General features: G+C 59.5%; 1 protein-coding gene across 13 annotated transcripts in view; it reads right to left on the bottom strand.

The window, feature by feature from the left end:
* Positions 1-25,082, bottom strand: part of MAD1L1 (mitotic arrest deficient 1 like 1) — a 293,088-nt gene that overhangs the window by 83,929 nt on the left and 184,077 nt on the right. For 12 of the 13 annotated variants that reach the window (XR_006058001.1, XM_042240605.2, XM_060406090.1 and 9 more), the window contains 2 exons: positions 14,892-14,982; positions 317-524 (listed from right to left, as the gene is read on the bottom strand). Coding sequence is in view for 12 of the 13 variants with exons in the window: in XM_042240605.2 (XP_042096539.1) it covers positions 317-524; positions 14,892-14,982 (299 nt within the window). In the remaining variant the exon portion in view is untranslated. Of the gene's footprint in view, positions 1-316; positions 525-3,733; positions 3,910-14,891; positions 14,983-25,082 lie in introns of those variants that run through there. The other variant, XM_042240608.2, reaches the window with a different exon arrangement.

The following is a 25,082-nucleotide window of genomic DNA, read 5'->3' as shown; positions in this document are numbered from 1 at the left end:
ACCCTCGTGGTGGAAGAGGCAGCTCCAGCCCCCACCCCCACCCCGCCTGCCACAGGGCCTGCGGAGGGCTCGCTGCGTCCGGAAATGCACTTAGGCTGTGAGAGATGGCCCCTGCTTCCCGGAGCACTGGTGTCTGTGTGATTAATGGACACACATGAGCTGACAAATGGTATTAACTTGTTCCCGGGTCGGAGAGATGCCACCTCGGGTCCCTGCTGCGCTCACTCTGCAGGCTGGGGCCCCCATCGCCTGGAGGCCCATGGCCCGGCTCCTGCGTGGGCTGGACGGAGGGACGTATGGAAGGACCGGGGCCTACCTGCCACCTCCCGGGATGAGGGCAGCTCCGAGGTGGCCTCCAGGTGGGCAGGGACGGGGCCGCCAGCCTCCAGGGCGCGGACGAGCTCCCGCAGCCGCGCGCACTCCTGCTGCAGCTGCTGCTGGTCCTCGCGGAGCCGCTGCCGCGCCGCGCCGGCTGGGTTCAGGCTCAGGTGCAGCACCTTGGTCTTGCTCTGGTCGTAGTCGCCCTGGGGGAGGACCACAGACAGGCGGTCAGCGCCCCCACCGGCGAGTGCGGCCCGGCCCGCGGGGTGCCCACCCCCCATCTCTAGGGCATCGGCAGGAGGCAGCACGCGAGCCCCCCGCTCTGACCCGCGTCTCCCCAAGCATCGGTGTCCAGCGCGTGTTTTCAGACGCTATCCGTGACCGCCTGGGTCCTCGCTAGCTGCGCAGCAACCCTCCTGTCCCAGGCCTTCACAGTGGGACCCAGCTTTTAAGATCTGAACACTTAAGAAAGCCGTGACACTAAAGTGGAGTCCCCGCACACCTCGCTCAGTGTCAGCTCCTGTTACCGACACACAACCCAGCCCTGAGCACAGGAGGGGATGGCTGCAGGCAGAGCTGGTCTGGGCCCTGGTCACCAGGAGCACACGGTCAGTGAATGTCCACGGTGGACGTGCATCCCTGCAGGCGTGCTGCTTGGCACACATGCCCAGGCCATGCACCGGATGAGGCCTGGGCCAGCCCAGCCTCAGCTTCCCTGCCACGAGCATCAGGGAGCCCCCACCCCCGTCAGGCCCACCCCTCACTCCTATGAAGCTCAGCCTCGTGAACCTCACCCCTCACCCCTGTCAGGCCCACCCCTCACCCCCTCCAAGCTCACTCCTACCCCTGTCAGGCTCACCCCCCACCCCCGTCGGGCTCACCGCCACCCCCGTCAGGCTCACTGGCAGCAGGGCAGGTGGGGTGAGCGAGTCACCCCAACAGCTGAGCACAGGCGGGCAGCAGGCAGACCGCTGCTGAATAAACCCACTCTCAGTCCCGTCCCCACCGTCTGGCCCAGGCGGCCCCAGGAGGGAAGCTCGGTGGAGGCTCTGGAAGTCAAAGCAGGAGCCGCACGTCTCCAGCTGTTGCTCCTGGGCCCCCCAGCGAGCGGGAGCCCCGCAGGGCCGGCGCTAAGGGAAGGCCTGGGCCTTGGTGAGGGGGCCCGAGGGTCCCTCCCCCAGGCGCGGGGAGAGAGACACGCTGTGTCCCTGGCTGAGGGGCCGCAGGCCTGCCGGCCGGGCCCCCCGGCCCCCCAGCAAGGGCCGCTGGGCCAGCTGAGCGGTCATCTTCCTCCACTCCAATGCCAAGACGCCCTCTTGGAAAACCGGACCTCCACCTCGGACCTCTGCCCACAGCGACCCCTCCAAGGGCAGCAGCAGGAACAGCACCTTTACCAGGAGGTGGGGCAGGCAGGCAACACGGCCATGCCGCAGAGCAGCCGCCCCAGTGTGGGAGCGAAGTTGCGTGGATGCCGGCCCTCCAAGTCACCAAAGGCTTGTGTGGCCACTGCCGGCCACGCCTCGCCAGCCACCTGCTAACTTTGCCCCTAAAAGGGAGGGGGGCGTGTGGGGACACTGCCAGCTCTCTTCTGCCCCAGGCTGGGGGAGAGTCAGCAGAGGGCGGTGGGAGGGGCTGGCGGCCAGCTTCCTGCGGGTTTCCGAAAACCTTGTAAGAACCTCAAAGGACAAAGAGACAAGGTGTAACTTCGGTGAGTCACAGGCTATCAGGCTGGAAGGGATCTTATTTCATCCGATGCTCACAGCCTGGGAGACACAGCCAGGGGGGCGGAGTCCGACCACCCTGCACGCTCGGGCAGAGGCCCTGCGGCCAACGGGGGTGGGCTGGGCGCGTGGGGACCTGCGTGTCCCATGGGTGTCGGGTCAGGGGGTGCAGGGAAAGGACAAGGACAGACAAGTTCTGCAAAGCGCCACGTTTGCACAGGCGTGCCAGGTGGTGCTGGCTGCACCGTCTGTCCCCGCGGGTCCCCTACAGGGCAGGCAGGAAGGGGGGCAGGAAGCACCTGGCAGACCGTGAAGCTCTGCACGGGCAGCTCAGAGCGGCCTCGGGCTCGGCTCCGACCCTGAACTGATGCGAGGTCCTGGGTGGCCCCCGGGAAGCACAGGTGAGCGCCGGGTGGGGGAGCGGCTGGCCTGACGGCCGGTCAGGGGAAGGCCAGCGGCTCCCGGTGGGACCACTTGTCAAGGAGAGGTGCTGGACAAGTGGACAGCCACGCACAGGAGCATCGAACCGAATCCTCACCTCACACTGTGCACGACAGTGACCTCACAGCGGATAAAAACCTAAGCCTGAGAGCCAGTGTTGGCAGAAACACAGGCACCGGGTCTGGTCTTAGATTCTCCCACATGACACCAAAAGCGAGGAGCAAAAGGCGAACATAGACAAGCTGGGCTCCATCAGAGTGAGAGCCTGCACGAAGGGAGCAGAGAGACAGCACCCGGAGCAGGAGAGAGCGCGCAGATTGCTTATCCGGTAAGAGGCCCGTACGCAGGACGCTGAAGAGCTCGCGCAACTCGGCAACAACAGAAAGAAAACAAAACAAGCTTATGTGAAAACGGGCAAAGCGTCGGAACCGATCCTCCTCCAAGAAGACACATGAACAGGCCACACGCACACGGAAAGATGCGCGACGCCAATGTTGTTAGTGGTCAGGGAAACGGGAATGGGAGCCAGAAGGAAGCATCACTGCATCCGCCTGGCAGCTGAAATGGCAAAGGCAGTCTCCGTGAGGACAGAGAAGCCGAGCCCTGCCGCTGCTGGGGCAGAAAATGGTGCTTCCTCCGTGGAAAGCAGTTCCTCAGACAGCTGGACAGAGAGTGACCACGGGGCCTGGGCTTCCCATGTGGCTCAGCGGGAAAGGACCCGCCTGCCAGCACAGGAGACGCGGCCCCTGGGTCGGGAACATCCCCTGGAGAAGGAAACGGCAACCCTCTCCAGCGTCCTTGCCTGGGCAATCCTGCGGACTGAGGAGCCTGGTGGGCTGCTGACCACGGGGCCGCAGAGTCAGACACGACTGAGCGAGTAAGCCGCCAGCACCAGCACCGTGTGACCCAGTGAGTCTACACCAGGGACACACCTGAGAGGAGTGAACACACGCCTCCACGGAGAAACTTGTACACAAACGTTTGCAGCAGCACCATCCACGTGCCCACCCACACCATGGAGTACGACACAGCCATGAAAAGGAGCGGAGCGCGGACAGCGGCCTCGACGTGAACGGTCCCTGAAAACACTGCTCGGGCACTTCCCCGGGGGTCCAGTGGTTAGGCTCTAGGCTCCCCACGCAGGGGGCGCCGGTTCAACCCCCGGTCGGGGAGCTAAGCTCTCACATGCCCCGGGGCGGCGAAAGGGGAAAGAGAAAACACCGCGCTCAGTGGGTGAAGCCACCACGCACAGACGCCACGCACGTGACGTGTCCAAGCAAGGACAGCTCCAGGCGCAGAGAGCAGAGCAGCGGCTGCTGGAGGCCGGAGGCGGCAGGGCGCGCAGGGCGACGGCGCAGGGTGTGCAGGGCTCCCTCCTGAGCCGACAGGAGTGGTCGGAGTCTGCGTGGTGATGGCCGCTCGCTACCTGTGAAAGTATGAAACCCACTGAACTGCCCGCTTTACACGGGTGAGCCCTGTGGTGTGCGAGTCGTACCTCAATAAAGCTGTTAAGAAAGAGATGAAAAAAGAGAGGGAACACAGCAGGACGCGGGCTGACGCTCCATCTGCCCTGAGGGCCCGCTCGGAGCCAGCCCCTCCTCCACACATGGGCCCGGCCTGTGCCCTGGGGAGCGGGGGGCTGGGCCCTGGGATGCACGTGCTGGGCCAGAGGCGTGGACGGGGCAGGGCCCGGGGAGTGGGGTTGGGGGTGCTGGGCCCCAGGATGCACGTGCTGGGCAAGTGGGCATGGACCCAGTGGGCCGGAGGAGGTGGGGTGGCGCTGGGCCCCGGGATGCGCGTGCTGGGCAGGCAGGCATCGACGAGGTGGGGCCCGGGGTTGGGGGTGCTTGGCCCTGGGATGTGCGTGCTGGGCCGGCGGCATGGACAGGGCAGGGCCCGGGGTGGGGGTTGGGGGACACGGGTCCGTATCGGCTCTGACTGGCTGGCACGGCCCAGGACCTCGGGCGTGGACACAGCCCTGCCTGCAAGTCTCCCCGCGCCCACACAACCCACAGCCCCCGCAGCCCAGGAGGTCACCGCAGAGGTGTCAAGCACCATCCCTGAGCGGGGCTGTCCCGGCTTCCTTTCAAACCACCTCCTGGTCATGGGCCCCCATGCAGCTGGGACTCCACCCTGAACAGCATGCTGTCCAGACTCTGGTCCTCAGGACAGGTCTCCCCGTCTGGCTTGGCAGGGGGCAGGCCAGCTCACCCAACTCAAGCCCGTGCCGCCTGGGTCCAGCCGGACTCTCAGGGGGCTTCCCGAGGTGCCACCAGGGGGGGTGCCAGGCACGTGAGACAAGTCTGTGAAAGCGCCTCAGGGCTGGGGTCAGCCACAGGCCCTGTCACCTGCAACCTCCCACAGGGCTCTCAGAAATCAAGGAAATTAACTCTGCTTAGAGGAGGGGGGCTGCGGCAGCTGCTCCCCCAGGAGTCTGACCCCCCCGGAGCGCCACAGACCATGGGGCCACCGTTCCCAGGTGCTGGGAAGGGCTAGTGCCTGAGGCCCAGCTGGACTGCACACAAGCTGCTACGAGTCAGCCTCCTCCACAGGCCTGACAAAGCTGCCACGGGTTAAAGGCCCACAGGACCGGGTGGCCAGGCCGAGGAAGAAGGCGCCAGGGTTCAGTGTACCTGGGCTCCGCTCTGCACCCCCTCCTGGAGCAAGGAGGCCCTCCCCTTCCTCTCTCCGTCCCTCCTTCCTTGCATGTGGGCTGCACGGTGCCCAGGAGAGGAGGTGCTCACAGCCAGCCAGGGACAGGGGTGCCGCCCTCCCCCACGGGCACGCGTGGTCGGAGGCACAGGGGCCCTATGGTACCGTGAGGGGCACCGGGGCCTCTGAGGGGCACCGGGGGCCTGGTGGCACCGCAAGGGGCACCGGGGGCCTGGTGGCACCACGAGGGGCACTGGGGGCCTCGTGGCACCGTGAGGGGCACCAGAGGCCAGCACCATTAAAGCAGATGGGAGGGCGTGAACAAATCTGCTGATATCTGCGACTAGATGACAGCTCTGAGGAAGAAAGGGGAGAAACGGCTGTAATCTTCTGCTAAAAATTTGTTGCCTTGTTTGATTCACAGCTGAGGAAACTGTTGAGACGCTGACGGGAATCTCAAAAGGAAAAGTTCTGAGCCTCTCTTTGATGTGTGGGTGCAATTACCGGCAAACAGAAGCCTCCCCCTTGCCCGGGAGTGGAGGCCCGTTCCCTGCCGTGACCACAGGTGGGCGCAGGGCAGGCTGCGGAGGAGCTCCAGCCGGGCCAGGGTCCTCGGGGGACCACGAGTTTCCCAGGACACAGGAAGGGTCTCAAGTCCGCAGAGGACCGGGCCTGCCGGACAACCACGGGCCCAGGCAGCAGGCCTGGGCCTGAGCAGTGCTCCTCCTGGGGCCCCAGAGCCCGCCTGTGGCCCACAGGCCACAGGGGTCTACTTCCCACGCTCAGATTCTGTGCAAGCTACGACGAACAGAAAGGCGCCCTGCGTCCAGGCCTTAGAGCTGGCGTCCTGAGCCCCACACACCTGCCTCGCTGCCGTCAACGGTCAAGTTCTGCCCTGCCTGCTGGTGGCCCAGGGTGTCTGTCCTCCAGGGCCGCAGCTTCCATCGGAGGAAGAAGAGGGCAGTGAACTTGACCTCTAAGGGCCTTCTCAGCCTAGCGCCTGGGACAACAGGGTAGGGGTGGGGGACAGACCTCAGGGCTCCTGTGGGCTGTGAAGGACTGCGGCGGCCAGGGAGGGGGCCCTGCTGCGCCTGCTAAGAAACCCTGCTTGCAGGAGGCAGGGACACAGGGAGAATTAAAATGCACAGTTAAGTAACCACCGATCCTCATGCATATTTATTAATCACCCGGCCTGAAAACTGAATCAATACCTCTCGACGCCGCAGGAAGCTCAGCTCAGGGAGAAAGGCGGGGAGCTTCGGGGTCCCACGGAAGCTGAGGGGCAGGGCCAGCCAGACCTCAAGGATGGGGGCGCTCAGCCCTCCAGGCCCCGCTGGCCGGAACACTCGCCTCCGTGAGCCCAGACCAGCGACCCGCAGCCCGTGAGCTCAGCGACCTTGGGCGGGTCCCTCAGGCGCCAGCTTCACGTCCAACACGCTGTGTGGGCCGATTTCCTTTGCCGCTTGGGGGCTCATGGGACGCTGCCCAGCTCTGAAGCTGGGGGCACCCGGCAGGCCCAGCCTCGAGACAGTGTGCTGGCCGAGGGTGGAGAGCCTGCGGTTCAGCTGTAGGCCACGGGACTGCAGGCCAGACCCTACAAACCCTACAGACCCCCGGCACCAAGCGCCCAGAGACCCTCGCAGCTCACGAGAGGGGTGAAAAGCGGAGGGCTTGGGCTGGAGGCAGGAGGGCCGCAGGCAGGGAGAAGACCTGCCATCTGGGGACTGGCCCCCTGCCGAGAGAAGCGGGCGCTCCCGAGCCCCCGCTCTGGGGCACCACAAGCCAGGGGCCACAGGGCCCGAGGCCCCGCCCCACGCCCTCCAGTCCCCAAGGCCCCGCCCCCACGCCCCGCCCCACACCAGCCAGTCCCCGAGGCCCCGCCCCACGCCCTCCAGTCCCCGAGGCCCCGCCCCCAGGGCGCCCTCAGGACCCGGCACCCGCCCTCCTGTGGCCGAGGCGCCTCACAAACAAGCCGGCTATGGGGCTGCCCCCCAGGGGCCGTCAGGGTCGGGGGGCCTCAGAGCACCCTCGCGTGTGCTCGCCACTGCCCAGCCCTGGGGACCGGCCGCTGGAGCTGAGGGGTGGGGCTGGGAGCGGGCCCACCAGGCCCCGAGTGGCCCCCGGCGGGGGGGGGGGGGGGGCGGGGGGGGCGGGGGGGGCGGGGTTGGGGGGGCGGGGGGGGGGGGGTTGGGGGGGCGGGGGCGCCCGAGACACACGGGTGAGCCTGCAGGCTGCCCGGTGGCTGCGACCGGAGTCCCCTCGGGGCCGTGGAGCCTGGGGAGGGGCCTTCCCGTCAGCGCCAGCACTGTCCTTCTGTGGCCAGCAGCCCCTCCGCTTACACGAGACCCCCGGCGAGACGGCACAGCCCCTCGGCTCCTCAGCTGGCGTCCTGCTGCAAGAAACACAGACATCCTGCTCTGGTTCTGAGACGCCCAGGCCGCTCTGACACTCAATTTGCTCATCTGTCAAACGGGGACTCTGCTCACCTTCCCAGGTCTGGAAAGATGAGAAAGTCAGTGGATGTGAAAAAAAAGTGAAAAGTGAAGTCGCTCAGTCGTGTCCGACTCTGCGACCGCATGGACTGTAGCCTACCAGGCTCCTCAGTCCATGGAATTTTCCAGGCAAGAGTAATGGATGGAGTGGGTTGCCATTTCCTTCTCCGGGGGATCTTCCTGACCCAGGGATTGAAGCCGGGTCTCCCAGGTTGCAAGTGCACGCTTTACCGTCTGAGCCTCCGACAGTGGGCGTGAAGGCGGCTGTGGGCGCTCGGAGCTTTGCTGAGCGTGCCACTTGTGCTGTGATGACCGTGGAGCCAAAGCCGGCGTTAGTCTCGACGGCGCCTCTCACACCTGCTGGATGGGGCCAGTGCGCCCTCATCTGAGGACCCAGGCCTTTCTCGAGGCACGGGAAGACGGCGCAGGGAAGCACCAGTGCAAACCTGACCCCCAGAAGGCAGAGCGGGGAGCACTGCCCCCGTGTTGACCCCACCCAGGCGCTGGCAGAGGGACGGGTGGACAGAGAACGCAGGTGTCCAGGGGCCGCCTGAGAGGGGATAACAGGCCACTCCCACGCGGCCGCAGCAAGGTCCCTACCCAGTGGGCGGACACAGTCTGAGCCAGGCTGCTGGGAACCAAAATGCTCGGTCCTCAGCCTCCTCAACCTGCGCCAGATCCTGGCTGTTTTGGGTCCAGCAGCATGACTCCGCAAGCTCCCAGGACCTCTGACTCCAGCTGTGCTGCTGAGAGCCAAGGGCTGCCGGGTCTCGCTGGACAGACAGGTGAGGACCAGGAAAAGCGAAGACACAGGAGGGGTGCTGCACAGGCTGGAGGCCCAGGCACATGTGGTGAGACCCCCCTGCGGCCCCGCACTGCCCGCTCAGGACCACAGCCCCAGGGCCCGGCTCCAAGCAGCAGACACAGGGCGGTCGCTGGAGCCAGTTAGAGGACACCAATCACCCGCGACCCCACGCAGAGCCCTTCAGAAGGTGGCCTGCTGTGAGAGAGGCTTGTCAACAGCCTGCAGGGAAGGCAGGAAAGACAACCCTCACCATCGGGAGGGCGGGACGGCGGCCGCTCCGGCCGAAGGCCAGCTGCGGGCCCTGGGCCCTCCCAGCGCCCCCCACCCCGGCTGCCCTCCCAGGCCGCCCTGCAGGGAGACTCGGGGCTGCGGCGCAGCAGGTGCGGGAGTGGGGAGGTACGGCACTGACCGCACGGCGGGCTGGGTAAGCTGGCCAAGCTGCCGCCCGGCTGACACGGCCCCACACGCCTGTCTGCGCCGGGCCGCCCCCTAAGCTGCTGTCCTGTCAGGTCAGTGCACACGGCCGGGACACTAGCCACCCACCCGGGCACCCAGGGCCGCGTCTCTCGGGGGAGGGACGGGGAGGCTGGGGGAGGAGGGGGCAGGACGCGCCTGCGGCAGACCCTGCCCTTCCACAGCGATGGCCCTCCGAGCCCGCTGACCGAGTGGCCCGTGTCCCCACTCGGCTGGGCGGGTGGGCAGAAGCTGGAAATCAGGCGCCTCCGCTGCCAGATCTCCCTGTCACAGACAGCAAGCGGCGGCAGGCACCCTACATCTGCCCTGAGCCGCGGGAGCTGGCGGCAGGGGCCTCCAGTCAGGCCCGCAGCTGCAGGACCAGCTGGTGAAGGGGAGGGCCTGGCTGCCCGGGTGAGAAGAGGGCGGGATGACCCTGTACCCATAACCGTCACCACGGACGTGGGCTGTGCTCCCGCCAGGCCTCTGAGTTAGAACCGAAGATGTTCAGCAAAGCCAGTAAGAAAAGTTTTTGGAATTGTGATAAAATTTGCCACTGTAACCAGTTTTAAGCGTGCTGTTCAGTTTAAGTATGTTCAAGCCGCTGTGCAGTCGTCACCCCTGTCCACCCACAGACCCTCCCAAGCTGAGGCCGAGTCCCCATAAACTCTGGCTCCGCCCCCCAGCGCCTGGCGCCCTCTCTCTGCTTTGATTCTATGACCCTGACTCCTCCAGGGACCCCACACAGGTGGAATCACACAGTGCCTGTCCTTCTGTCAGAGCTGTTCCCGGGGGGCGGGGGGGACACAGACCCTAACAGAGTTTCAGCGACATCCTCCTGGAGGAGGGCGAGACCAGGAGACCCAACCCCTAGACCCTCACGCTCTCGGTTCACGACATCCAGCAAGTTCTAAGCTGGCTGGGGGAGGGGAGCTGAATATGCTGATTCCAAAGTTCACGTAGAAGTGAACGGGAGAAAACCCTGATAAAGAGTCCGAGGGCAGCAGGACACCCGAGCCCTGGCCTCAATCAGATCCGGGGCATCGGGTGCACGAGGGGGTGACCCCACACCAGTGAGGAAAAGACAGGCTTTCAGGCAGTCGTCCAGGGGCACCAGGAGGAGCCCTTCCCAAAACCATGCCTCCCCCCTTATAAAAAACCCAAACCAAATCCCAAATCCGTCAGATTTAAACGTAAAAAATGAAATGCCCCAGAAAACCAGAAGATACCAAGAAAGAATTCTTTACCGTCTGGACATGAGAAAGGTAAAGACAGGAACAAAAGCCTGGGAGCTGAAAAGGAAACGGCGATAAACACATCCGTAATAAAACGAGTCCAAGAGCCCAGCACCTCTGCTTGGCTAAAAAAAAGAACAGAGACAGCAAAACAGCGCAAGCAAAGAAGTCGAAAGACAGACGGTAATTGGGAAACATCCTCACAGCTTAAAATGCCCTTGATATGCAAAGAGCTCCAAGAAACCAGCAAGAACAGGACCAACAAGCCATTTGAAAAATGAACCAAGCACGTTAACACACATTTAAAAATCCCCACTCACACGTGATAAAGGAACTGACAGCTCCAACCACACGGCTCTCACCTGCTGGACCGGGAAAGCCCGGAAGCCCGGCGGCTGGGGCAGGGGGCCGGCACCCTCATGGTGCGGCCGTCGAAACGCACGCAGGGGCCACTGGCTCTCTGCTCTGACACGCACAGGGCAGAGGTGTGTGCAGCAGGATGCGTGCCACGGCAAGGTCGTGACCACGTTCCTGGTGACCCGCAGGATTTACGCGCCACAGCACCCGGGGGTGTGGCACATGCGTAAACACTGACAGGGTGGCATGCGTCCATGGAGGGAAGCCCCCAAGCACACAGTCACAAAAGCGTCAGGAAGTGTGAAGGCGGGCTCTGTGAGTGTACAGGGGGTGGGCGCTCCTGGGTGCAGCCAGGAAGGGGCCAGCACCACCGCTGGGGGAGGGGCTGGCGTGTGCAGAGCCACGGCTACACCATCGCCAGTCCACACCCAGCCTTGTGCTGTGGTCACCCGGCCGGCACCGAGGAACCAGACGTGCAGAGCAACACCAGCCTGCAAGGTTGGGGGTGGGGGGTGAGCTGGGCCACTAGGGATGCAGCCGACCCTGCCCCGCAGCCTTGGGGGCTCACCCCACAGGCCCCAGGCCCCAGGGTTTGTAGGGCCCTGCCCCCGCCAGGACGCAACGCCCAGAGAACATCCCAGAAGCACGGGCAGCAGGCTGTCAGGAATGACCTGTCTAGTCGGGGACAGGACATGCTCAAGGCCGGGGTCAGCAGCAGCAGGACCCAAGGGCAAGACAGGCTCCGAGAAGCAGAGCCGGGGCCTGCTGTAGGTTCGGGACCCTGTCCAGTGAGGACCGGTGAGAACTGGTGGGGGAGGGACTGGCCCTGGGGGCTGGGGGGCAGGCAGAACCTGCAGGCAAGGCGCCAGCAGGGCTCGGGTCTGCTGCCTGGAGAGGGGGCGGGGCCAGGGGCAGCAAGGTGTGGAGAGCGGTGAAGGCTGCACCGCCCCGCCCCGGCCCCAGCCCCTGTATCCCAGAGCAGGAGGAGGCCAGGCCAGGGCTGCTATGACTAAACGGGGCGGGAGCCGGGCAGTTTCTCCGCTCACAGGGAACCCGGCAATTTCCTACCCACTCCATTTCCAAAAAAGATACAGTCAGTGTCAATGTCACCGGGCTGCAGTTGGCCCCTTCCTGAGCACAGCCCCCCTCCCCCACCGGAAGCAGGCAGGGCGGGGACGTGAGGGGACGCTCCAGCTCCAGGGGCTTCTCCCGCCCCCTCTGAGCGATGGTGGGATGGGGGCTCAAACCCCAAAGATGAATTCTGCCTAATTACGCGCGTGCTGAGGCATTTAGAGGTACAGATGTTTGCAATTTGCTTTAAAATGCGTCAAGCAAAGAGACGGGACTAACGGAAGGAAGGGGTGGACAGGTGCGTCACGGCGGCCGCGGGGGAGCGTCCCCACAGGGGGACACGGGCTGCTCGCGGCGAAACTCTTGCAACTGTGCTGTGTGTCTGACCACGTCTGCAACGTCAGGGAACCAGCAAGGCCGCGTCAGCACACAGGCTCCGCTCCCGGGGCCCAGGGGAGCCAGAGGCCCGAGGCCTCCCGTCCGCCTGCACGAAGCTTGCTCCTCACTGGAAGGGGCCCTGCTGGGGGACCAGCGGTCGCCAGGCCCAGAGCTGCCGTGCGTCTGGCCCTCGGGCTGCTCCCTAGAGCGCCAGGCGGCTCGCTGCCCAGACAGCCCTGGACGTGGCCCACGATGTGGACACATGGGGCACCGTCGGTCGAGGGGACGCAGTCTGCAGAGCAGTGACTCGGCGAGGCAGTGCTCCTGGCTGGAGGTCACTGTGCTCTCCACCACAGCTGGCAGGAGGTGGGGTCAGCTCCACGTCCTGGCGAGCAGGCCGAGACGAGGGCCACCGCCGCGGAGGAGCAGAGCCAGCAGCAGGCCCAGGGCCCACTGCTGAGGAGAGGGGCACCCAAGGGCAGGAGGGAGCTGGGGGTCCAGGCGGTGCCCCGCCCCACCAGGACTGCTGGGAATGGCCAGGTGGGCACGGGGCGGGGGCCACAGGCCTGGGGCACCAGGAGTGCCACCCGCAGAGTCTGGTTCCCAGAGGACCCCAGGGAGCTTTGGGCCCAGACTTCCAGGTGGCCTGCTCGACAGCAGCCTGTATCAGAACATCCCACCTTCACACAACGGCCAGGCGTGTCTGGTTCCGGGGGCCTCAGTTCCACCATCGCTAAGCAGGGCTTGTCTCCCTGATGGCTGCCTACTTTAGGGACACACACAGGTCACCCCTGACGCGGTGGGAAGAGCTGACAACCCCAGAAGCCTGGGACGGGCCACAGGGCACGGAAGTAGCCAGGAGCCTGCTCCGCAGCGTTGCCCAGCCCCGCCGGGCACCAAGCGGGCACCAGTGGGCAGACAGGCAGGCGTGCACTCGGCTCTGAGCAGTAACTGGAGCGCATGCCTCACCAACCAGCTGTGAACTAATTACAAGAAGTTCTAACTAGTCGACTCCCTCTCCGAGCATATGTTCCCAATTAAGTCAAACTGCAGCTGATTTTAATCAATCTTCCTTGAAGCGGCCCGCCTTGAAGACTCTTCCAGGGGAAAGGGGAGGGGGGCTGCATCAGGAGCAGGCAGGCAGCACGGCAGACAGACACACGCCGGGGGCCGTGTGCCAAGCCGCCCCCAGCCCCCGCCCCCCGCTCTGCCCTGGACTCGAGTCCGCAGCTCTGCGGTCACACGGACCAAGCCTGGGGCCAGCCAGGCCACCTGCAGGGCGCCTGCCTCTCCTGCGGCCTTCACAGCCCAGGGACCCAGGTCTCTGCCCTCACAATGGTGTGCCCACACATGGCCCCTGAGCCCTTGTTAACCGCTCCTGTTATCCCCCACGGGGGCTCGTCGTCCCCCATTTTATAAAGGACATGCTGGGGGCTCAGATGGCAAAGCACGACATGCCTGAAGACCACCCAGCTAAGGAGGCGGGCTCCAGCTGAGGTCTGCAGACGCGGATGCCCCAACCCACATGGGGCCCAGGAGGCTGGACACGCTCAACATCTCGGACCCCACCCGGGACCCCACCCCCCACATCCACTGCCTCTCTGACCTAGTCTGACCCCCCAGTGCCCGCAGTGGGGCTGCGGCGGCGCCTCACGACTGTCGGCTTCAGCAGGACTGGCTGAGCCCCATCCCAAAGCCTGGGAGCTGTCAGCGTGACCTCGGGCACGCTCGACCCAACGTGGCCCCTGACAGGCGGCCGGGGATTCACCTGCCAGCAGCCGCCCCGCGTCAGGACTGCGGCCCAATTAAAACTGAGCAAGATGACAGGTCCAGAGCGGAACACCGTCCAGCCACGGCTCCCGGCGCCATGCTCTATCAAGGATGTCACTTCTCCCGTCTCCAGGAATCGGGAATAAAAAAGAGATTTGATTTGCCTCTAATAGGTGTCAAGACAAAAATCAATGGCCTGTCCGGAATCTGGGTAATCACAGACCTGCAGGTTTCCTGCCTGAGAACAATTTAGACAGGAGGATAAAAATGAAAAGCAAAGGAACACTGCAGTGTAAACAGCTACGGAGCCTCACAGCTGCAGGCCGACGGGGCCCGCTCGGAGACAAGCCCTGCACCACCGGGACCCTCTGCTGGGCCTCTCCTCCCCAGCCACGGAGCCTCACAGCTGCAGGCCGACGGGGCCCGCTCGGAGACAAGCCCCGAACCACCGGGACCCTCTGCTGGGCCTCTCCTCCCCAGCCACGGAGCCTCACAGCTGCAGGCCGACGGGGCCCGCTCGGAGACAAGCCCTGCACCACCGGGACCCTCTGCTGGGCCTCTCCTCCCCAGCCACGGAACCTCACAGCTGCAGGCCGACGGGGCCCGCTCGGAGACAAGCCCTGCACCACCGGGACCCTCTGCTGGGCCTCTCCTCCCCAGCCACGGAGCCTCACAGCTGCAGGCCGATGGGGCCCGCTCGGAGACAAGCCCTGCACCACCGGGACCCTCTGCTGGGCCTCTCCTCCCCAGCCACGGAACCTCACAGCTGCAGGCCGATGGGGCCCGCTCGGAGACAAGCCCTGCACCACCGGGACCCTCTGCTGGGCCTCTCCTCCCCAGCCATGGAGCCTCACAGCTGTAGGCCAACGGAGGCCGCTTGGAGACAAGCCCCAAACCAGTGCGACCCTCTGCTGGGCCTGTCCTCCCCGGGAGCACGCCCAGCATGCCCGCCACAGCGAGCAGTCAGGAAAACAGGCTGTGAATCAACGAAGCACATGGGGCTGGAGGGCTGGGGGGGGCGACAGCATGGCCCGAGGCAGGGGGTGCCCGCCATGGGCTCGGGACCCGAGCTCTCAGCCAGCGAGGGCGTCTGGAGGGGACAGGCCCCTGGTTCCGTCTGGCCTGTCCACTGGGAAGTGGACGGCTGTGACGCAGGAGCCTCACGGGAGGGCGGGCGAGCCTCAGACGAACTCACCTGCAGGGTGAGCCGCTCCAGCTGCGCCTCCAGCGTCGTCTTCTCCTCCTCTAGGCGACTCCGCTCGGCTTCCAGCTCCTCAACCTTCAACCTGCAAGGAGAGCAGACTGTGACGGGAGGGCACTGCAGCACGGCCTCTGGGTAGGGAACAGGGAAGGGTCACGAGATGGTTAAATAGGCACCTGTGAAAATACGACACAGAGCAGCAGCCACAGCAAAGAAAAGCTGTGAGAACACACAGCAGGGGGTGGGGGAGCGCAGCACGGCATCTATCGGGGGGCCCACCGACCTCGACTCCACAGCAGCAGGGAGACTAACTGGGGCTCCGCTGACTGCGACTCCAGAGGGGCGGGGGGGGCAGGTGGCGGGGGCTCCGCTGACCGTGACTCCAGCGGGGAGAGGTGGCGGGGGCCCCCGCTGACCGCGACTCCAGAGGGGCGGGGGGGGCAGGTGGCGGGGGCTCCGCTGACCGCGACTCCAGCGGGGAGAGGTGGCGGGGGCCCCCGCTGACCGCGACTCCAGAGGGGTGCGGGGGGCAGGTGGGGGGGCAGGTGGTGGGGGCTCCGCTGACCCCGACTCCACAGCAGCAGGGAGACCAACGGGGGTCAGCTGGGGTCCGCGTGTCTTTTGCCCACTGGTCCCCCCCACACATGGGACTGCACCCTGGGGAGGACTCAAGACTCAAGAAAAGGACCAAACTCGATGAAAAGACAGAAAAGACACACAATGTGCATGCGGCTGGGGCTGGGGGCCACCAGGACAGGGTGCAGCTGCGGGCCCTCTCGCCCTGAAGGCCCAGAGGCCAAGCAGGCCAGGCGCGGGGGCAGGTGTACAAGCAGGCCACCGCTTGCTGCAAGAGGGCGGCCATTTCTGTCTCCATTTTTCATAGGAGCTATACTGACACGCTTCTGACCGTGGTGCTGGAGAAGGCTCTCGAGAGCCCCTGGACTGCAAGGAGATCCAGCCAGTCCATTCTGAAGATCAGTCCTGGGTGTTCTTTGGAGGGAATGATGCTAAAGCTGAAACTCCAGTACTTTGGCCACCTCATGCGAAGAGCTGACTCATTGGAAAAGACTCTGATGCTGGGAGGGATTGGGGGCAGGAGGAAAAGGGACGACAGAGGATGAGATGGCTGGATGGCATCACGGACTCAACGGATGTGTCTGAGTGAACTCCGGGAGTTGGTGATGGACAGGGAGGGAGGCCTGGCGTGCTGCGATTCGTGGGATTGCCAAGAGTCGGACACGACTGAACAGAACTGAACTGATAGAGCTTAAAATAAACAAGCCCCTGGGGGCTTCCCTGTTGGCTCAGTGGTAAAGACACCGCCTGCCAATGCAGGAGACGTGGGTTCAACCCCTGACCTGGGAGGGTCCCACAGGCGGGGGAACCGAAGCCCGTGTGGCCACAGCCCCCGAGCCTGGGCTCTGGGGCCCACATGTGGCAGCTACTGAGCCTGCGCTCCAGAGAACCCATGCCCCGAGCGGGAGAGGCCACGGCAGTGACGGGCCCGTGATAACAGAGAAACCCTGCTCGTCACAACTAGAGGAGAGCCAGTGTGCAGGGGTGAGACCCAGCATGGCCAAAAATAAATAAGTGAAAAATAAAAAAGCACCCAGGAAGCAGAGCCCAGCGCTGAAACGGGGCGAGGGACGGAGCCTCTCCCACCAGCTGGAATGGAGGACTCGTGCTCCGCGGGTAACTCAGGAAGGGCGGCTTGGGAGTGGGAGGGTGACTTTCTTCAGAGAGAACTGCTCCAGAATGGCCTTGCAAATCAGCAAACGCGAGACTGGAAGGGACCAGACTCTTTCCAAGAAGCCTAATGCACCTCTGAAGAAAGCGCCAAGATTTATAGGACACAGAAGCGCTCAGAACCCAGCAAGCCGACACACACAGCCTGCTGTCCAGTCAAAGGTTACCAGGCGTTGAAAGAACTAGGAAGACATGACCCACAAAGAGGAGCACAGCCAAGAGCCGCACAGACGTGGAGTCAGCGTCCCCGGACACGAGAAGGCACTGAAGGCTCCTGGAGGAAAGGCACGTTCCACTGGGCGGGAGCCGCGGTGTCTGAGGTGAAGAACACTGGACGGGATTCCTGATGGATGAGACTCTGCAGGACACGAGTTTCGTGCACTTGACGCCAGGGTGATAAAAGCTACCGTGGCGGCAGGGAGAGAGGAAAATCGATCTTCAAAACCAGGGAGGGCAGCGTGAGCGACAGGGCAGCTTCACGAAGGAGGATTTACGGGCAACTGCAGTCCCTGCGCGCGGCGGGGAGCAGAAAAGCCCTGCAGGAGGGTCCACATGTGATCAAAGTATAAAGACACAGACTCAGGAAGCCACACAAACCTGAGCACGAGAAAGGTAAGGAAAGGGTGCAGTGCATGGAATGACGCGGGCTCTTAAGATCGGTGCTGATAAGCAGACCCTACGAGCAGCCACAGGAAGAAAACGCTACCCACGGAGAAACACAGCAGATTTCTCAGCAGAGAAACGCAAGTGAGAAAGAGGAGAAAAGTCTATCAAATGCTGGAAGAAATGAAAAATGTCAACCTAGGATTCTATTCCCAGTGAAAATATCTTTCAAAAAGCGAAAGCAAAATAAAGATGTTCTCAGACACACAGAAGCAGAGGATTTATCCTGGGCAGGCCTGCCCTATGGGGAACGTGACGGGAAAGCCTCCAGGCCGAAGGGGAGCAAGTCCAGAGGGCAGAGGACCCACGCCGGGGCCTGAGCAGTGATGGGGACCTCACCCACACAGATGCAAACATGGCTTCATGCTATTTGACTCTTTAAGAAATAGCTAAATTACTATTTTAAAAGAGGTCAAGCAAACCCAGTAAAAACATACTGGGGTTTTAAGACGTAAGTGCAGATGAAACGGATGGCAGCCGGGGCACGTGGGCTGCGTGACAGACGCAAGTGGCCGCACGACTGCGCACTGCACGCGGGGCCGCACCGGTCCCTGGGGGCAGGCGGGGAAAAGCGGAGGGTGAGCGCCAAGACCGAGGCAACCACTGGGAACGGTGACGACTCACAGAGGCCGAAGAAGGAAGTGAGCCGGTGTCACAAAAAACATGCAAGTAGTTCAGAGGAAGCCAGAGATGCAGGAAAGAGGGGACGGAGCAGAGACACAGGAAAGCGGGAACAGGCAGAGACCCAGGAAAGCGGGGTCGGGGCAGAGATGATACAGGACAGCGGGGACGAAGGCGAGACAGCACAGGCAGAAAAGAAAGGAAGACCAGACCAACCCCGAGCACACAGTAATCACATTCGATGTAAATGGTCTAAACACCCCCAGGTAAAAGGCAGAGAGAGGGGCGCCCCGGCAGTCCAGCGGCAGGACTCTGTGGGCCCAATGCAGGGGGCCCACGATCGATCCGTGGGCAAGGAACTAGACCCCCCGTGTCACAGCTAAAGATGCCCCAGGCCACAGCTGGGACCGGGCATGGCCAAACATAGCGACGAATATTTTTTTAAATATGTTTTAAAAACGTAGAGAGAGAGGATCAAATGAACGAAAAGGCAGCCCCCAGTTACATGCCACCAACAAAGCAGCAGAGACTGGGTGGTGGCCGTGCTGGGGGGCAGGAGATGACGTCATGAGCTCACGGGGGCGTGGCTGAGTTCTTAGGAAGGTGGGGCTGTGCCGTCCCGGACCCACGAGCACAGCATTCAAAGAGCTTCCTGCTTCCTCCTGTTTATACTGAAAGTGAAGCAGGAACCGTTCACAGTGTGTCACCCCTGACCGGACGCCCCAAACTTGGACATCTTCCCCAGAGCCGGCCCATCAGCTCATCAGGGATACGCCAGACAAACGCGGGCTGGGGCTGTGCAACGGCCCACCTGCAGGCCCTGCAAAGTGGCGGAAGACAAAACCAAGAAACAGAGGTGCTGATTATGAGGGACAGACATGAGCTGTGTGGCCCACTCGGTACTACCCACGCAACCCTCCTATAAACCAACAGTTACCCCAAATCACCTCCACCAGCCGGACAAACAGAAGAAAGGGGCAAGGAGGAAGAATGGACGCTGGGGTGGCTGGACAAGAGAGGCTTCAGAGGAGATATCTAGACAGTGGCTGCCCCAAAAAGAGGCACTTCAAAAGTGTAAAACGGTTTATTCACTGAGAAGACACAAAAGCCTTAAATAAACATGCTCCTAAAAGCAGAGCTTCAATGCACATGAAGCAAAAATGAGAACTGGAAGGAGAAACAGACAAATCCACAAGTATGTTTGGAGACGTCAAAGCTCCTTGCCAAGGAGGCAAACCTGCGGACAGACGCTGAGCAAGGGCCCGTGGTCTGCTGGGGCTTCACACAATGTTCGACCCGAAACCACGCAACACGCGTTCCTCTCGAGCACAGACAGGACGTTCTCCAAGACAGAGCGTATTCCTGGGGCATCAATAAACACTAGCAAATTAAGAAATGAAAACGATACAAACTACCTCACAGACTGTAATGGAGTTTAAACCAGGTTTCCATAACAGAAGGGCTTCCCCGGTGCCTCGGGAGTAAGGAACCTGCCCGCCAGTGCAGGAGACACGGGTTAGATCCTTGGGTTGGGGAGGTCCCCTGAAGCAGGAAATGGCAACCCACTCCAGTATTCTTGCCTGGGAAACGCCATGGACAGAGGAGTCTGGTGGCTACAGTCCACGGGGCTGCAGAAGAGCTGGACACGACTTAGTGACTGAACAACAAAACGAGAAAGACGAGAGGGAAATATCGACACGATGGAAACCGTAGCAGCCCGTCAAAACCACACCCTGTCCAAGGAAGACGACAAACGGAGTCAGAAAGCCTCTGCACCTGGACGAGAACGAGGGTGCGACGGGCCGCAGGCGCGGGGCCAGGCGTGGGGCGCAGCGGAAGCAGGAGCCCGAGACACTCACATTAGAAAACGAGGAAAACCTCGAATCAGCATCTAATTCACACCTGAAGAAACCAAACAAAAAAAGGGAAAAGCACCCACAGCAGGAAGGAGGAACTGAGAAGGCCAGAGGCCAATGAGAAGAACGAAAGCAAGCTGCCGCTGCTCCTCCAGAAAGGCCGAGTGAACCGTGAGGCCCCCGCGGAAGAGGCCAGGCAGCAGCGCCGGGGACGCGGCAGCCCACCTCGGGCCCTGCAGACACAGAGGAGCCCCGGCGGCGTCCACACGGACGACTGCCCGCGGTCCAGCCACATCGCCCACACAAAAGCCACAGCCCAGCCTTCAGAGCCCTTCCACGACAGAAATATCCAGGCCTACGTGGTTTTACAGGGTGCAAACACTTAACGAAGAAACAATGCTAATTCTACACAATCTCATCCAGAAAAGAGAAGGAATAATTCCCAGCTTGGCACGGGAGGCCAGCATTGCACTCGAAAAGAAACAGATGAGGACAGAAAAGAAACAAAACCCACACATCCGTGTCCCTCACGACCGGAAACACCATCAGCAAAACATGAGCAAGTTGCGTCCAGCAACACGAAGGAACGGTGACGGCCAGGGAGACTTAGCTTGTGACGTCGGCTGGTTCGATATTGAAAAATAAATCAATATAATCTCCTATATTGGCAGCTCAAAGAAGAAAAAACACAAAGGGATCAATCTGTGGGAAAAGAAAGGAGGTGACAAAGTTCCACCTCGACTCAGGACAAACCAAGAACAAAAGACCAGTCAGGAACGGAAGGGAAAGCCTACACCTGGTACACCTACAAAAGCCTACAGCGGACGCCGCCCTCGACGGCGAAAGACTAGGAGCTCCCCCCAGACCAGGAACGAGGCAGACACTCCAATACCAGCCCGAAAGCCCTGGCCAAAGGCGCACCGCGCAGAGAGGATATGAAACTCATACAGACACAATTTATCAAAGTTGCTCAGTCATGTCTGACTCTTCTGTGACCCCACGGACTGTAGCCCACCAGGCTCCTCTGTCCATGGAGCAAGAACACCGGAGGGAGCAGCCGTTCCCTTCTCCAGGGGATCTTCTCTATCCAGGGCTCGAACCTGGGTCTCCCGCATTGCAGGCAGATTCTTCACCATCTGAGCCACCAAGGAAGCTCAGATAATTTATAGACAGGAGAATCTGCGTAGTAAGACCGCAAGGAATCAACCAAAAATAAACACTGAAACCCCTCATAGAACTGAGACCTGAATTTGGTAAGGTACAGGATATAAGATGCACAGCTCAAGAATCAATCACTGCTCTACAGTCATAGCACATAACAGTAAGGCAAAGTAAAACAGAATTTACGACTGATATAAAAAGACACACTGAGGCATAAATCTAATAAAACGTGCAGAGTTGGTATAATGAAGAGACAAATGCTGACGAAAAAGAATCAAAGATGTAAACAAACAGATACTGTGTTCATGGAACGGGAGACCCAACACAGCAAGAACGTCAATTCCTCCCAAATGACATACAGACTTAACATAAAGCCAAGAGAACCCAGAAGGATGTCTTTTGGGGGGTGGGGGTGGGGAGGAGGGTAGATCTGGACAAACCGACTTTAAAATTTATACACAAAGTCAAAGGAACGAGAGCAGCTGCGACAACGTGGAAGAAGAACGGAGTCTGAGGAGGCACTCAGGCAGCTCTTACCTCTCCCCAAGGCTCCCAGTAATCAGGACAGCGGTGACGAGATGAGCACCGAGATCAAAACAGCAAGCGGAGTCCAGAAAAGAGAGAAACCTGCCCAACTGGTTTGTGACACAGGCGTAAAAGCAATTCCATGAAGGACAGCTTTGCCATAGACTGTCTGGAAGCAATCAAACATCTTTCAGCTCAGTTCAGTCGCTCAGTCGTGTCCGACTCTTTGGGACCCCATGAATCGCAGCACACCAGGCCTCCCTGTCCATCACCAACTCCCGGAGTTCACTCAGACTCGCGTCCATCGAGTCAGTGATGCCATCCAGCCGTCTCATCCTCGGTCGTCCCCTTCTCCTCCTGCCCCCAATCCCTCCCAGCATCAGAGTCTTTTCCAATGAGTCAACTCTTCGCATGAGGTGGCCAAAGTACTGGAGTTCCAGCTTTAGCATCATTCCTTCCAAAGAAATCCCAGGGTTGATCTCCTTCAGAATGGACTGGTTGATCTCCTTGCAGTCCAAGGGACCCTCAAGAGTCTTCTCCAACACCACAGTTCAAAAGCATCAATTCTTCGGCGCTCAGCTTTCTTCACAGTCCAACTCTCACATCCATACATGACCACTGGAAATACCATAGCCTTGACTAGACGGACCTTAGTCGGCAAAGTAATGTCTCTGCTTTTGAATATGCTATCTAGGTTGCTCATAACTTTACTTCCAAGGAGTAAGCGTCTTTTAATTTCATGGCTGCAATCACCATCTGCAGTGATTTTGGAGCCCCCCAAAATAAAGTCTGACACTGTTTTCACTGTTTCCCCATCTATGTCCCACGGAATAATGGGACCTGATGCCATGATCTTCGTTTTCTGAATGTTGAGCTTTAGGCCAACTTTTTCACTCTCCTCATTCACTTTCATCAAGAGGCTTTTTAGTTCCTCTTCACTTTCTGCCATAAGGGTGGGGTCATCTGCATATCTGAGGTTATTGATATTTCTCCCGGCAATCTTGATTCCAGCTTGTGTTTCTTCCAACCCAGCGTATCTCATGATGTACTCTGCATATAAGTTAAATAAGCAGGGTGACGTACAGCCTTGACGTATTCCTTTTTCCTATTTGGAACCAGTCTGTTGTTCCATGTCCAGTTCTAACTGTTGCTTCCTGACCTGCATATAGGTTTCTCAAGAGGCAAGTCAGGTGGTCTGGTATTCCCATCTCTCTCAGAATTTTCCACAGTTTATTCTGATCCACACAGTCAAAGGATTTGGCATAGTCAATAAAGCAGAAAGAGATGTTTTTCTGGAACTCTCTTGCTTTTTCCATGATCCAGCGGATGTTGGCAATTTGATCTCTGGTTCTTCTGCCTTTTCTAAAACCAGCTTGAACATCAGGAAGTTCACGGTTCACGTATTGCTGAAGCCTGGCTTGGAGAATTTTGAGCATTACGTTACTAGCATGTGAGATGAGTGCAATTGTGCGGTAGTTTGAGCATTCTTTGGCATTGCCTTTCTTTGGGATTGGAATGAAAACTGACCTTTTCCAGTCCTGTGGCCACTGCTGAGTTTTCCAAATTGGCTGGCATATTGAGTGCAGCACTTTCACAGCATCATTGTTCAGGATTTGAAACAGCTCAACTGGAATGCCATCACCTCCACTAGCTTTGTTTGTAGTGATGCTTTCTAAGGCCTACTTGACTTCACATTCCAGGATGTCTGGCTCTAGATGAGTGATCACACCATCGTGATTATCCGGGTCGTGAAGATCTTTTTTGTACAGTTCTCCTGTGTATTCTTGCCACCTCTTCTTAATATCTTCTGCTTCTGTTAGGTCCAGACCATTTCTGTCCTTTATTGAGCCCATCTTTGCATGAAATGTTCCCTTGGTATCTCTAATTTTCTTGAAGAGATCTCTCATCTTTCCCATTCTGTTGTTTGCCTCTATTTCTTTGCATTGATCGCTGAGGTAGGCTTTCTTATCTCTCCTTGCTATTCTTTGGAATTCTGCATTCAGATGCTTATATCTTTCCTTTTCTCCTTGGCTTTTCGCTTCCCTTCTTTTCACATCTATTTTTAAGGCCTCCTCAGACAGCCATTTTGCTTTTTTGCATTTCTTTTCCATGGGGATGGTCTTGATCCCTGTCTCCTGTACAGTGTCACGAACCTCAGTCCATAGTTCATCAGGCATTCTATCTATCAGATCTAGGCCCTTAAATCTATTTCTCACTTCCACTGTATAGTCATAAGGGATTTGATTTAGGTCATACCTGAATGGCCTAGTGGTTTTCCCTACTCTCTTCAATTTAAGTCTGAATTTGGCAATAAGGATCTCATGATGATCTGAGCCACAGTCAGCTCCTGGTCTTGTTTTTGTTGACTGTATAGAGCTTCTCCATCTTTGGCTGCAAAGAATATAATCAATCTGATTTCGGTGTTGATCATCTGGTGATGTCCATGTGTAGAGTCTTCTCTTGTGTTGTTGGAAGAGGGTGTTTGCTATGACCAGTGCATTTTCTTGGCAAAACTCTATTATCCTTTGCCCTGCTTCATTCGGTACTCCAAGGCCCAATTTGCCTGTTACTCCAGGTGTTTCTTGACTTCCTACTTTTGCATTCCAGTCCCCTATAATGAAAAGGACATCTTTCTTGGGTGTTAGTTTAAAAGATATCCTTTAGAACTAACATCCAAACAGCTTTAGGCAAAAATAAATCTTCACCTAAACTTCATGTCTTACATAGCTGAACATGGGTCAGAAGCTTAAATATAAAATGTGAAATCATAAAATTTTAAGAAATAAACAAAGCAGAACATCTTTGATATGCAAGGCTAAGCAAGAAGTTTTCAGACTCAATATCTAAAAGTTGATAAATTGGACTTTTTCAAAATTTAAAACTTTTGTTAAAGACATTGGGAAGATAATGAAAAAAACAGGCTACCGACCAAAAGAAAATATTTGCAAAGCACATATTTGACAAACACATATCCACTATAAATAAATTGCAAAATTCAACAATAAGTCAAAAAAAATAGAACAGCAGCAAGAAAAAAACAACTAAATATTTAAACAGATATCTCATCAAAAATGTTAAAACAGGTTGCAACTAATGAAAATCTGTTCAGCATCATTAGCCATTTGGGAAATACAGGTGAAAAGCCATGGTGAGACCGCCAGTGAATGCAGTATCACACACCCAGCAGAAGGGCTAAATAAAGTACAGATGTTGACAATACCAAGTGCTGACACAGAAGAACCCAAACTCTAACACAGTTCTGTTTAAATAACCACCAGACTATTTTCCAAAGCCAAACACACGCTGAACACATCACTTAGAAAGCCGCTCTGCGGTAGCTACCCTAGGGAAATAGAAATCGTCGCCCCTACACAACCCGCGCACACGTTTGCAGCAGTTCCAGGCATAGCTGCCCCGAGCTGGAAACAACACAGATATCCCTCAGGAAGTGAACGGACGCATTTGTTTCCGTTGGTCTATCCACCAGTGGAATACTACCCAGTTAGAAAAAGGAGCAACCACCGCCGGAAGCGGAAGGCTTGGGAACCTGGGATTCAGGTAGACCAACAGCAGAGGACATGTTCTAGCCAAGCGCACATGGGCGTCCTCCAGA

The sequence above is a fragment of the Ovis aries genome, chromosome 24 (assembly GCF_016772045.2).
Source record: "Ovis aries strain OAR_USU_Benz2616 breed Rambouillet chromosome 24, ARS-UI_Ramb_v3.0, whole genome shotgun sequence".
NCBI lineage: Eukaryota > Metazoa > Chordata > Mammalia > Artiodactyla > Bovidae > Ovis > Ovis aries.
Note: the sequence above shows the minus strand (reverse complement) of the source record. Positions and strands in the feature narration are given on the sequence as shown.